The sequence below is a fragment of the Amblyraja radiata genome, chromosome 7 (genome assembly GCF_010909765.2).
Source record: "Amblyraja radiata isolate CabotCenter1 chromosome 7, sAmbRad1.1.pri, whole genome shotgun sequence".
NCBI lineage: Eukaryota > Metazoa > Chordata > Chondrichthyes > Rajiformes > Rajidae > Amblyraja > Amblyraja radiata.
Genome location: NC_045962.1, coordinates 71,260,042 through 71,274,664, shown reverse-complemented (window position 1 = coordinate 71,274,664; position 14,623 = coordinate 71,260,042). Strand labels below are relative to the sequence as shown.

The 14,623-nt window shown below is 37.8% G+C and overlaps 1 protein-coding gene across 5 annotated transcripts in view; it reads right to left on the bottom strand.

Moving 5' to 3' along the window:
• The window catches only part of mbd5 (methyl-CpG binding domain protein 5), a 212,993-nt gene that overhangs the window by 44,747 nt on the left and 153,623 nt on the right, over positions 1-14,623 (bottom strand). For all 5 annotated transcript variants that reach the window (XM_033024722.1, XM_033024719.1, XM_033024721.1 and 2 more), the window contains one exon: positions 1,476-1,690. In XM_033024722.1, the coding sequence (XP_032880613.1) occupies positions 1,476-1,690 (215 nt within the window). The remainder of the gene's footprint in view (positions 1-1,475; positions 1,691-14,623) is intronic.

Sequence of the window (14,623 nt, the reverse complement as noted above, 5' to 3'; positions counted from 1 at the left end):
CATGCCATTGGGCAGCAGGATACAAAGTTCCTACCATTGAGTATTCATGTTCAGTTCTACCATTCCCACCAATGTCTCAAATGGCAATGGCTCGGCAAGTTATGACCAAGCCTGGGTACTTCAAAGTACTTGTTACAACATTCCTCAGGTTACATTTAATCATCCAATAAAGGGAGGAAAGGCAACATTTCAATTCAATGGGTGAAAAACATAATCTAATACAAAATGTTTGGTACATTAAATCCACAACTCGCTGAAAATGGCGACACAGGTCGATAGGACTGGTTAAGGCATATTGTATGCTTGCCTTCATAGGCAAGTCAGGAAATCATGGTACAGCTCTATAGGACTTTGGAAAAGCCGCATTTGGAGTATCATGTGCGGATTTGGGCGCCCCATTACAGGAAAGATATGGAGGCTTTGGAAAGTGCAGAAGAGGTTTACCAGAATTATGCCTGGATTAGAGGGTATTAATTGTAAGGATTGGTTGGGCAGACTTGGATTGTTTTCTCTGGTATGCTGGAGGAGAAGCATATAAAATTATGAAAGGCACAAATAGGGCCGACTGTCAGAACCTTTTACCCCAGGGTGGAAATATCAAAGACTAAAAAGGAATAACTCAGGTGAGATGAGTGCCTGGAATGCGCTGCCAGGGGTGGTTGTGGAGGCAGATACAAAAGTGGCATTTAAGAGACTTTTGGATATGCACATGGATATGCAGAGAATGGAGGGATATGGATCATATGCATGTAGATGAGATTAGTTTACCTTGTCATCATGTTCAGCACAAACATTGTGGGCTGAAAGGTTTGTTTCTGTGCTGCTCTATATTCTATTAACCTTCCATAATCATGAGTTCAGAGCACATATGCGGCAAACATCTGTGCTGCAAATTCATGATTATGTTGGGTAAAATTGAAAATTAGATCAATTTAGTTTGCTAGCATTCATCCTAGTGCATAAAAAAAAAGCAAATTACGATTACTTAGGGATTAACTGAATATGACTGGAGGTAAAAGTTTTCAGAAAAGCTAAGCAAGGTGTTCATGCGTTAAATCTTTTCTTTAAGAATGATAATGCTCAAATCATTACATAGTAATAAGGTGCGGAATATGTTATAGAAGTAACTGAAGCACATTTTGAATGAAGCACCTCAAGGAACAGCATCTATACACATTGCAAACCATACAATGTCACTCAGACCGTACAACATTTGCAACACATTACACAATCTCTATTTAATGGCACTATTATTGCAACCTATTATAAACATCTCATGGTGTTCCACTCTTTACCAACCTCCACCTTTTCATGACCTGGACCAAGTTGCTTTCTCTCTCCACAGTGCTGATGAAAGTGCTTCCATCTGAAACATTCTGTTTCTCTTTGCACAAATATTGGCTGAGTTCTGCCAGCATTCTCTGATTTATTTTATTAATACAGTAATTGCAAGATGAGCTGAGTTAATTACTTACCTGAAAGTTTTGAAAAAAACATGACATGGGGTTGAGAGGGTTGCTTGGGCCTGAAAGCGAAGTGTGATTCTGAAACTCCTGGAGACCATGAGTCCCTTGCAGACTTTGTAGAAGTTGATGATGAGTCTGTGGAAGCATCTGATTACTGTTGAGCAATGTCTGGAGATGGCTTAATTGTGGATTGTTGATACTATTATTGAATAAAGGTACATCACCTGGACATAACGATAAAAGACAAATGAAAGTGCATCAGTGGTGTAAACTGCAACTTCTACTGCACAATCCCAAAATAAGCATATACAATCAAACACAGAAAAAGAAGTTAAAAAGTTCAGTTTTGCAATAAGAAGAGAGAAAGCTTTAAAAATACATAGTAGATTTGTTACCCATGTTTGCTGGGAAGCTGTATTAACCGATCATAATTTCAGCAAAACAGAAAAGATAATTTCTATGTATATCGGTTAGCCAACAATACAAAAAAAACATATACAAATAACATATTTCATGGATTCAAGATATCCAGAGCACTAAACCAAGTACATAGTATCTACCCAATTATGAACTGAATTCACTGCATTTTCTTTTTGCTTCATAGGCTAGTATCTACCATCTAGTTAATTGGAAAATGCACGTTAATCTTTCAATAGGTTTAAAGAAAATACTTCCAGTTTTGTTTCCTGTGATTGGCTTGAAGGGATTGTGTTGCTAGACCTAAAATGGGCAACTTAGAATGGGTGTTGCTGAACCGACATCTCTGCAGACATTAAGGTATTAAACAGTAATTCTTGGACAAATGGATGTGAAAGAACAGGTATAATATCCCGTAAAGCTAATTTGATTTAAAAAAAATCGGAGCATAAATGAGGAACATTAACTTTAACAAACTGGCATAAGGTCATTAAGAGTGAGTGCATTTTATTCACTGAGTGTATTTAATCCCCATCAGAAATGTTAAAAAAAATCCAAACTATTTCAAATGGGCACTTGGTCTAGTTACTATTAAAAATGATAACCATTGTTGCTCAAGTGCAGTGATCCAGGTTCTTAGTAAAACTAAAAAGTTGCAAAATATTTATGGAAACCTTTACGAGCAAATTTACAAAAGATTCCAGCCCAATTAAAATACTCCCCAAAATACCAATTATACTTGAACTGGTATTTGGAAAATAATAAAAAGAGGTTTCAACGGGACAATAGTGAATTTTCAGCCTAATTCACATTATATCACACAGTGGCTCTTAAATCAATGTCAGAAATCAAAATTCAGGAAGATCCTGTGGTGCATCCAAAGAACCAATGTTAAAACAACTGTTCTCTGATCATAATTTAATAATAAATTTCAATAAATAAATCAAAAAAGAGGCTGTTTCTCATGGTAGAGAGTTAACAATCAAACGTCACTGGGGCAAGAATCATAGTTAAGGCAAGAATTTTCTTTATGCAGCATATTATGAAGGCGAGGAAGGAAGTGTCTAAAAGCATACAGTTTTAAGAGATTTTCAATCTACACTTCAGATGATGCCTAAAACAAATATCTTGGAGGGACAAGATAAAATATCTTATTTCCTTTGCTTTTGCATTCATTTTATAAAGATGGGAAGCGAAGAAACCATTTATCCTTTACGATCATGTTTCCCCAAAGTGAATACTTATAACTGGGTATTCATAAGCAGACACTATTCAAAGTGAGATTGTACAAAAGTTCCAATACAATCAAAGCCTATGTTCTCAGTACCGCTTTACACAGACTTGGCAACTTAATTACTGTCTACAGACTTGACATGTTAACCACTTTCTTTGTAATTTTGTCTAATCGATCTTCCAATCACATTTACTGCTTATCCAAATGACGTTTTAAGGCCATTGCAGTGTTCACTGGTGTTCACAAACAATCCTCCTGATGTACTAGTGGCCAGAGGATCTGGGGTGACAGAGGAACTGAAGGAAATCCACTTTAGTCAGGAAATGGTGATGGGTGGACTGATGGGACTGAAGGCTGATAAATCCCCAGGGCCTGATGGTCTGCATCCCAGGGTACTTAAGGAAGTGGCTCTAGAAATTGTGGACGCATTGGTGATAATTTTCCAATGTTCTATAGATTGAGGATCAGTTCCTGTAGATTGGAGGGTAGCTAATGTTATCCCACTTTTTAAGAAAGGCGGGCGAGAGAAAACAAGGAATTATAGACCAGTTAGCCTAACATTGGTGGTGGGGAAGATGCTGGAGTCAATCATAAAAGATGAAATAGCGGCACATTTGGATAGCGGTAACAGGATCAGTCAGAGTCAGCATGGATTTATGAAGGGGAAATCATGCTTGACTAATCTTCTGGAATTTTTTGAGGATGTAACTAGGAAAATGGACAAGGGAAAGCCAGTGGATGTAATGTACCTGAACTTTCATAAAACATTTGATAAGGTCCCACATAGGAGATTGGTGGGCAAAGTTAGGGCACATGGTATTGGGGGTAGAGTGCTGACATTGATAGAGAATTGGCTGGCAGACAGGAAACAAAGAGTGGGGATTAACAGGTCCCTTTCAAAATGGCAGGCAGTGACTTGTGGGGTACCGTAAGGCTCGGTGCTGGGACCGCAGCTATTTACAATATACATCAATGATTTAGATGAAGGGATTCAAAGTAACGTTAACAAATTTGCTGATGACACAAAGCTGGGTGGCAAGTGTGAACTGTGAAGAGGATGATATGAGAATGCAGGATGACTTGGACAGGTTGGGTGAGTGGGCAGATGCGGTTTAATGTGGATAAATGTGAGGTTATCCACTTTGGTAGCAAAAACAGGAAGGCAGATTATTATCTAAATGGTGTCAAGTTGGGAAAAGGGGAAGTACAACAAGATCTGGAGGTCCTTGTTCATCAGACAATGAAAGTAAGCATTCTTCAAAGTCAGCAGACAGTGAAGAAAGCAAATGACATGTTGGCCTTCATAACAAGAGGAGTTGAGTATAGGAGCAAAGAGGCAAAGAGTTGTATAGGGCCCTAGTGAGACCATACCTGGAGTATTGTGTGCAGTTTTGGACCCGTAATTTGAGGAAGGTCATTCTTGCTATTGAGGGAGTGCAGCGTAGGTTTACAAGATTAATTTCCGGGATGGCGGGACTGTCATATGCTGAGAGAATGGACCGGCTGGGCTTATATACGCTAGAGTTTAGAAGGATGAGAGGATATCTTATTGAAACATATAAGATTATTAAGGGTTTGGACACGCTAGAGGCAGGAAACATGTTCCTGATGTTGGGGGAGTCCAGAAGCAGGGGCCACTGTTTAAGAATAAGGGGTAAGCCATTTTGAACGGAGATGAGGAAACACTTTTTCACACAGAGAGTTGTGAGTCTGTGGAATTCTCTGCCTCAGAGGGCGGTGGAGGCCGGTTCTCGGGATACTTTCAAGAGAGAGCTAGATAGGGCACTTAAAGATAGCGGAGTCAGGGGATATGGGGAGAAGGCAGGAACGGGGTACTGATTGGGGATGATCAGCCATGATCACATTGAATGGCGGTGCTGGCTCGAAGGGTCGAATGGCCTACTCCTGCACCTATTGTCTATTGGTTCGCTGGGAACTTTCTGGCCGCTTACTGGAATGTTTTGTTCAATTTTCGTTAATACAGCAGATATAATTTAGATTTCTTAAATGAGGCAGTCCTCAAATTTCCATGAATCAGTACCTCAATCAACTCAGATGTTGCCACATTAAACAGTATCAGCTATTTGTAAAATAACTTGCATTTCAAATCGGCACGAACCCATTCAATTTCTCCTTACTTCCGAAACGTGCTCTAAGTTTTAATCATCTAACACGTCATTGCAATATTTATGCATTACATTGAGGGGGGCAGGTAAGGATATTTAACAGGAAGGTTCACCAATACCTTAGATACTTTGAAAACTCCTATTTGATTTGATAGCTTACTCCAAAAAAAAATCTTAAATGGACTCAGGTGTTATCGGGAGAAAGCAGGAGAATGGAGTTGATAGGGAAAGATAGAATTAATGGCGAAATAGACTTGATGGGCCGAATGGCCTAGTTCTGCTCCGAAAACCTCTGCTCGATATCAGTGCAAGGAAAATATAAACTCAAAACTATAGGAAATTAACAGAAGTGATAAATGTCAATCTGGAACTGTTGGAAGAGAAAGAACTGGAGAGGCTCTTAAGATGTGTTATGTTTGATTAGGAGTCCGAAGGAGTGAAAGGGCAACAAAATTTTATATAAGGGCAGCATAGATTTGAATGTGTTGATTTAAAGGAAGCAGAGGATTGGGAGGCCAGCCAGTAGTACAGATGTAGATTCAAATCTGATAACGTCAAAAGTACAGATAAGGATTTCAGCAGATGGGCAGATGAAGGAATAATAGCAAATACATGCTCACAATACACACAAAGGTAGACAAATATGCTGGAGAAACTCAGCAGGTGAGTTTCACAATACACACAAGTCTTTGTGAGGGAATAGGTCAGAAATTCAGCTGAAATAGAATGCAAATATTGTGGACAAGTTCAAATGAGCCTGAAATGGTGTCTGGGTCCAAAGAAATGGATGAATCTTGTAACAGAATCTTGGTTTAACAGAAAATAGAGTTCATGCAGGAATATCAGACAAGCACCTGGACAATGAGTCTAGTGCTATCAGTATGTTATTGAGTACTCAAGATACAATGAAGAAAAACTGTTTGTGCTCGATCCAAATACATTATACCATGCATGAGGACATCAGGTAGAGGAAGAGAAAATAAACAGTACAGAATATAGTCTTACAACTCTAGAGAAGGTTCAGATAAAGAAAAATTGCAAGGACTGTAATGAAGTAGATTGGGAATTCATCTTGAGCAGATGAGTTGTCTGTTAAGAGTCTGATAAAGGCAGGACAGGTGGTAACCATGAGGTAATAGTTACCAAGGGACAGTTTTGTACATGGCCAGCAGTGGTAGAGTAGAGAACAGACCTTCATATGCTAAATGCACAAAGGATGTTTTTCCGTGGCTGATAACATATTTTGAGAATAAGTGGTGACTACTTGAGACCGAGATGAGGATAAATATCTTCACCCAGAGTGAATCTTTGGAACTCTACACTGGAAGCTCAGTCATTATGTAAATTCTGAGCAGAGATTGATAGATTTCTGGGCATGAGAGCAAATTGACGGATATGGGGACATGGCACTGGAAAATGGTACTGATATAGAAGATCACCCCCAATCTTGAATAATGGCAGAGAAGGTTCAAAGCGTTGTTTGGCCGACTCCTAGTTCTTATGTTCTAAGTTATCTTTACAGGACCCAAAGTATTATGCAAAAACAGAAGAGAAGCCAATTTTTAAGTAGTTCTGGGTATGAAAGTGGAAATAAAAACATGGAAAGGTCTATTAAGCTGGAAAAAATAGGAAGAATATTAGAGGATGATGCTTATTGATGTCAAAAGCAGATCAAAGGCCAAAGGGAGATATTCTGATATGATCATTTAGGGTACTGATTTTAACTTTTGGTTAACACCGTTTAATTTCTACGACCATTGTAGAAACCTAATAGGGAAAATTTTATTTAGTTGTGATGAATGTCAGCCGATTGAGGGGCAACATCACATTCAAATATTTGGGAGGTGAGAAGTTTTGTGTTTGAATCAGGCAGATATTTTCAAAGAGAGGATTCAAAGGTTTTAACAGAGGCAAAGAGGACAACATTTGAGTGCATGAATTGCATATTGAAAATGAAGAGCTTAGACAGAGGAAAATTACGGTCGAAGGAAAAAAGGCTTGATAGAAACTTGGTTTGCTTAATCTTGGAATATGCAGTATACGCAGCGGAAAATGCACTAATATAGTCCAGTCAGATCTAATAGCTAAATCAACCAAGCAATGCACAAGACTGCTTTTTTTGAGTTTGAGTGACCAAGATGGGGACGGTATTTCAGCGATTGAACAGAATAGGAGAGAATTTATGGCAAGAGTCAAGAGCGTTTTTGCAGGATTTGAATCTTCAAGCTTCTGAGCAGAAATTTAAGGGGTCATTTACATTTGTTTCAAAGTATCAATCTAAAGAATAAGAGTTTTACTGAAGATAATTTGAAGACATTATATAGGTCTGTTGCTTATATGTGGAGAGCTGTAACAATCAGATAAGCAAACAATAAGAGCAAATCAATCAATCAACACCAAAAGTGGTGTTTTGAAAGTATGTTCCCCCCCCCCCCCCCACCCAAAGTCAATGATATAGAGCATGGTAAGAAGTATCCAAATTCTACAGCTGGTGCTTAGCAGTACCAAGGTTTGGTTTACAGCCGAGTTGAATTCAACTGGAACAGAGTAGGGACAATGTAAAAACATGAATCCAGTAGGCCACTATCAAAAGCATCTGCACAAAGTGTTGCCTCAAGAAGACAGCTGCAAAGCAAACCCCTAGTTGAGTTTGACACAAATGTCTAAAACTTGATAAAACTCAACCATACATAATTCCACATCTATAAATGCAATTAAATGTTTCACTAGCTTTCGTCATTTTCTCTTTAATACCTCTGAATGCAGACTATCCATAGAAGTTACGGCGTCCACTTTTAACAGATTCATATATACTGTTTACAAGTCTTTCACACTATCTAACTCCACCTCTGCTCAGCTGTGAAAATTGTTATCTGCTTCCAGCAAATCTTCTTCCTCCTCTTGTTGAGAGCTATTAGTTTTAGAGGGCAAATGATCATTTAAGGTTCCAGATTGTATGTGTTTGTGTATATATGAGTGCCATTTGACTTCATGCCAGCCTTTCAATAAGATCATGGTTGATTTATTTATTTACACATACACACACATATACAAATATACATACATACACACATATACACACACACGCACACACATATGTATATGCATATATATATATATATATATACATATGTATATGCATATATATATATATATATATATATGCATATATATATTTAAAAAAAAATATATATGTATGTATGTGTAAATGAATAAATCAACCATGATCTTATTGAAAGGCTGGCATGGGGTTAAATGGCCCTTTCAAACTTCTGCTTCTTATGCCTTTATGACAGAATAATGAACAATACAGAGAGATGGATCTTGAGACCATGTCCAGTTCTCTGAAGGTACCAGTTAAAAAGTGGTAAAGCAGCAGACAAACTGTTTGCCTTTATTAACCAAGACATAGTACTCAAGAGCAGGGAATCCAAAGTATAATATAGCATTCGCGCCAATATGACCAATATATATAGTTCTGGTCACCATACTGCAGAAAGAATGCAATAATATAATAAAGAGTGCAGAAAAGTGCAGCTTTTATTAGAGCGGAGAACTAGTCATAAGCAAAGAGTGATTGGGCTTGGGTTCCTTTCTTTGGAGGCAAGGAGCAATTGAATTAAGTTGTGTAGAATTATAGAAAATGGTAGACAGGAAGGGTGCAATTATTTTAGGTGAAGAACAATAATGAAGTATGCCAGTCTGAAGAAGGGTCTCGATCTGAAACGTTGCCTATTTCCTTCGCTCCATAGATGCTGCCTCACTCGCTGAGTTTCTCCAGCATTTTTGTCTATCTTCGATTTTCCAGCATCTGCAGTTCCTTCGTAAACAATAATGAAGGGATAGTTTTAAGAAAAAATAGTTGAAAAAGTACAGGGTAGGTTCCTGCAAATAGTGATGAGGAAATAGAAAGTAATGCCCCAAAATGATGGTGAAAATAGAAATTCTCAACATGCTTGTCATAACCTACAAAGGTTACCAACCATGCTCTGGGGATATGGGAAAGTCCAAACACCTCTTTTTAACTTCCGTGGATATCTGCTGTAAGGCTCCTCTTTTGCCACAACTATTTATTAATCAAAAAGGATTGATTTGGAAACCACAAAACAAATGTAGGTACAGATAGTTCTGCTATAGTTGGCACAGTAGTGCAGCTGTAGAGCTGCTGCCTCACAGTGCCAGAGGCTCTGTTTCAATCCTGACCTTGGGTGCTCTCTGTATGGAGTTTACACATTCTCCCTGTGATCTTGTGGGTTTACTCTGGTTTCTTCCAAAAGACATGCGGGTTTGTTGGTCACTGTAAATGTCCCCTAATGTGTATGGAGTGAACAAGAAAGTGAGATGAGCAGCTGATGAAAGTGAACTAGTGTGCACGGGTGATGGATGGTCGGTGTGGACTCAGTGGGCCAAAGAGCCAGTTTCCATGCTGGACCTTGAAACAAAAATGAGCGTTTCCATAATATGAACTTGATGTAATGCGAGTGATAAGGAAACACTATTTGCATTAAGCGGGGCGATTTGGATATAATGCAATTTCAATTGGGAATGAGATAATCACTTAAAAGTTATTTAGGAAATTAACAAGCAGAAATTGTTGTTCCCCACAGTGATCAGACACTATTTGCTGTTAAGAACACAGCTGCTACTTTAACTGCATCTGGCCACTGAAATTGATCAGCAATAATTTGCATTGACACTTGTGCAGGGATACCTATTAAACAATGTCACATGCAGTCTTTGGTATACTTAGCTTGCAGTGATAAAAACAAACCTGCAGATACAAAATCACTTGCAGCCAATACAAAACGTTATTTTTGAAAATCCCGTAGTAAAAGTAACTTCGTAATTGCGATTCTGTAACTCTAGCCCCTAATCCTCTTTCGTCATTGTTCATAACACAATTTTCTATAACACAAGGTTTATCAGGAACACAACTATTGTGCTATAGCAGATCTACCTGCTTGACAATTTCAGCAATTTAGGCTGGATGTAGTTGGGTGATATTACGTAAGCAAACAGATGGGACATACAGCCAGATATTCCCTTTGGGAGTCAAATACAATAGGAAGGCTATGAACCGTCTGAGTCAAGCTTAGATGCAAGTTCTGGGCTGGAATGGATAGCCAAGGAATGAAATTTGTAGTGAGTCCAAAAACAATGGCTAAGGTCTTTCCAATATTTAAATATAGCTCCCTCCATTCTCCATCCTCATCAGCCTCATCTCTAGTTACATCATATGAGATCCATATTTTTTCGTATGTCGGCAGTTCTGTTGCTTAGCGAAGCTTAATTCTTTTCTAGTTGCTGCAATTATAAACTTTGAATGCATACTTCAGAAATTACACCAAGATTGCGCAAACATATTTAATATAACCCATTTTATTCCATGAGACCATTAGGCTGGCCTGAGCCAGAAATCGGACCAATTTATACTATTCTGTAGTACACTATTGTACCCAGCTGCAAATAAGATTGGTGTGCAAGGATAGCTCTATTTACATGGGTTAATTAAAAAATACAAATAAAAAAAACAACAAAAAAACATAGTTTTGCCTTCAGTAAGAAAACAGAACATCTGATTTTATTGTTCAGCAATTAGGTCAATAGTACACACTGCAATCTTCTTATAGAGGTTTGTAAGTGCAAGTTCATCTTTCTTTTTTCTTCTGAGACCATTGCTCCCACATTCCTCCATCTTGTTCCATTAAACTGCAAAAGGATCCATCTTCTTCCAAAGTTAAAATCGAGTATCCTGCTAGTACCTTTTACTCCAACAGAAAATGCTGTGAATATTCAGCAAGTCTGGCAGCATCAAAATAGCGCAAACTTTTCAGGTCACTTTCATCAGAGTGCCTGGGAATATGGTGAAGTGTCTTTGACTTGAAATTTTAACTCTGTTTCAGATGTTGCCTGATCCGTTGAACATTTACAACATTTATTTTTATGCAGGTCTTGTTTCAGTTAAAAAACTCAAACACATTCCAAGGATCTAAAATCCAAAATTGCACATCTCATATAATCTACTCACTTTAAAAACAAAGTTGACATTAGATAACTAATTAATATACTTAATCGTGCCTGTATATTTTTACTCTTCATTCAGGCTTCAACTATAAAAAGGAATTCAAACTCGCATAAAGCATTTTCAATGCATGTCTCGATTTACACTACTGTAATATAACCAGTGCCAACCCAAGGGTTTGATGCCAAAATAATAGTTATAGCTGAAGACATTTCTCGTTTTGAGACAATTAATTCTGGTGTGAAATTATATAAATATTGCCATGGACTTGGCAGTAAAACAATAATTTGCATTTATATTGTGCCTTTAAGATAATCATCCCATGGTGCTTTCAGATATATAATAAAAAAAATATTGGATATTAAAATGAAAAATTGCATATATTGGGACATGACCAAAGAGTATACAAAAGGACAATGGGAAATGGACAGCAGAAAGATTTTCTAGACAAAATTCCAGAATACCAGATTATGTGTAAGTTTTTCAGATAGGGGCAACATTTTCAGATTGGAGATGTGAAGGAATTAATCAACAGGTACGGGCAATGGATAATCAGGACAGTACATGAAATATGACTTAAATCGTTTATATCGTAGAAACATAAGAAGAGCTCACGTCGCCTTAAAAATTCTCATTCAATCAATGTGAACATGGCGGATGCTCCATTAAAAAAATCCACTTCCACGTACAATATGTGCATCGCTAGATTCTATTTGCATCCAAAACTCTTATCGATCTCAGCCTTCCATATGCTCATTCACTAAGCACCCACAGCTTGATGGGGTATAGAAATATAGAGAATCACAACCCTCTAGAGGAACCAACCTCTACCTCTATATTTCTACTCCTTTTTTCAGCTAAGAAAGAAGGTTCACAAAATCCCGTATACTTTAATGATACAAATGAGTAGTATAGGCTGTCCTACTCAATATAGGGATCTCCTGGTGCATTTATTCTGTAATGTTTCCAAAACAAATACATTCTCTCTTGGGAATGGAGCCAATACTGCACTCGAGTATAATCCCACCAAATCCCTGTAAAAAAGAAAAGCAGTTCCTTGTTTGCATATTCCAAGATTATTGAGTAGACAAATCCAGAGGTAACAGGGTACAGACCCAAGGAACTGCAGATGCTGCTTAATACAAAGGAGGACACAAAGTACTGGAGTAACTCAGCAGGTCAGGCAGCATCTCAGGATAGGTGATGTTTTGGGTCTCCCTGACTTGCTGAGATTCACCAGCACTGTGTCCAGAAATAACAGAGGTATGGATGAGATGTCATAAAGAGAATCGGCCAAATGCATGTTATTACCAAGATAGAGATACTATAAGCCTACTTTAGGGGGTAACCAATTTGGGGTGAAAAGCTCAGCAGCATGGCTATAAGCAATATTCATGGAATTACTATATAATGGAACCAACAATAAATTCTTAACTTGACAAATGATATTACTGTCCCAAATTGTATAAAATGGTTTGCTACATCGATACATGAGATTTCAAACTATTAATCTTATTATAAAGTATTATTGAAAATAACAAATTTTTCGTTGCCTAATTCAAGTTATTAAACACCAATTCAGGATTTAATTGGTTGATGAACAATATTATATAACTGTAATGCAAATCTGCAACTAATTGGAAATGGTTCATTTGCAGTCTATATGTAATGGATGGTTCACTATTTGAATCTTACGTAGATAATTTTTGTTGATGCACAATAATTAATATTCACAAGTTCTTTTCATAGTCATAGTTATGGCAGAGCGCATTGATTTAAAAAAGACTGGCAGAGCACATCACCACACAATTTCAAAACGATAGTCAATGAGACAAAATCAGTGCATATTGCCGGGAAAGTATAATTGGCGGCAAAAAAATGATTGTGCACGGAAGTTGTAATCAACTCAATTGACCAAGGTCCTCTCAACAATAAATGTTGCAAGTGGAACAGGGTTTTAAAAAAAGATTCAAGATATAGGCTTGAGAACAAGCAGATATCCAATTGTATTAACACAGCAGGTAATAAGTCGACATTGGTTTTTGATAGGAAGATGTTTGGAACAAGGGTCAGATATAACAGAAGGTATATGACAGCTTGAAGAGTTGTGTTGTGAATCCAGAGCGAGAAAAGGGGTTGGAGGGGATAAATAGGTGTGTGTCTAGGTAGGGCACAGGGTTGGGAAATGGGGGGGAAGGAGGAGAGGTTAGTCGAGATTACCTAAAAATAGAGAATTCAATGTTCATACTGTTGGTTTGTAAGCTACCCAAGAGGAATACGAGATGCTGTTCCACCAGTTTGTGTATGGCCTCAGTCCCACTATGTATTAACTATCTGTTGAGTTTCACTGTCTGTAATAACTCGTTATCACCTATCCCACAGTCAACAATGGACCATCATGGACCATCATGGACTTCACGTTTCCTTGATTATCATTGCTTTCTGCATATCTTTCACTCATTTGTCCTAAGTACCATCTTTTTCTCTCATTTCCCTTTCCACTGACTCTCAGTCTGAAGGGTCTTGACCAGAAATGTCACCTATTCCTTTTTTCCAGAGATGCTGCCTGACCCGCTGAGTTACTCCAACTTTTTGTGTCTTCCGTTTAAACCAATATCTGCTGTTCCTCCCTACACATTCCGTGTGGCCTCGCTTTGGCAAAGGAGAAGGCCCAGGAGAAAGGTCATTGTGGGAATTGGAATTTGAATATGGTTAGCAACTGGCAGAGAGGTCAGTGAAACAGCATCTGCAGTTATTTTGGTTCTGTACTCGACCAATAAAATATTTGATGTATGTTTTGTTAAATTAAAAGGTAGCACTATTAATTTGTTTTAGTTTTACAGTAACTGATTTTACATTAAAGGCAGGCACACAATACTGGAGTAACTTAGTGGGTCAGGAAGCATGCCTGCAGAACATGGATAGATGACTTTTCAGCTCCCAGTTGGCTGAAGAAGTCTGAAAATTGAGGATTGTCAGTTGAGTATATTTTCAAAAACTCAATTATCTTTTAGTTTTGTTTATTGGGCACAAGCAAAGGACAGCTTTTAAAGAGGCTTTCTTTAGCCAAATTCCAAGCAAATACCTCAGTTAAAATATTAAAGCTATAAAATAGTTGAAAACAAAATTCATCATTAATGGCAATTCATTGAAAACAGGCAATTTTACTGCCGAGTATAAATAAATTAAATATCTTAAAATATCTTTTTCCGTTCTTTGACTTAGCCCATAATTTTGTGTCAAATTGCCAGTGAAACTCATTGTTCCTATGTGAATGCTACAGCATGCTCAGGTGAAGGACATTGCATAGGAAATGTGGAGATCCATTGGTGCTGATTGAGATATCATAAACTGTTAA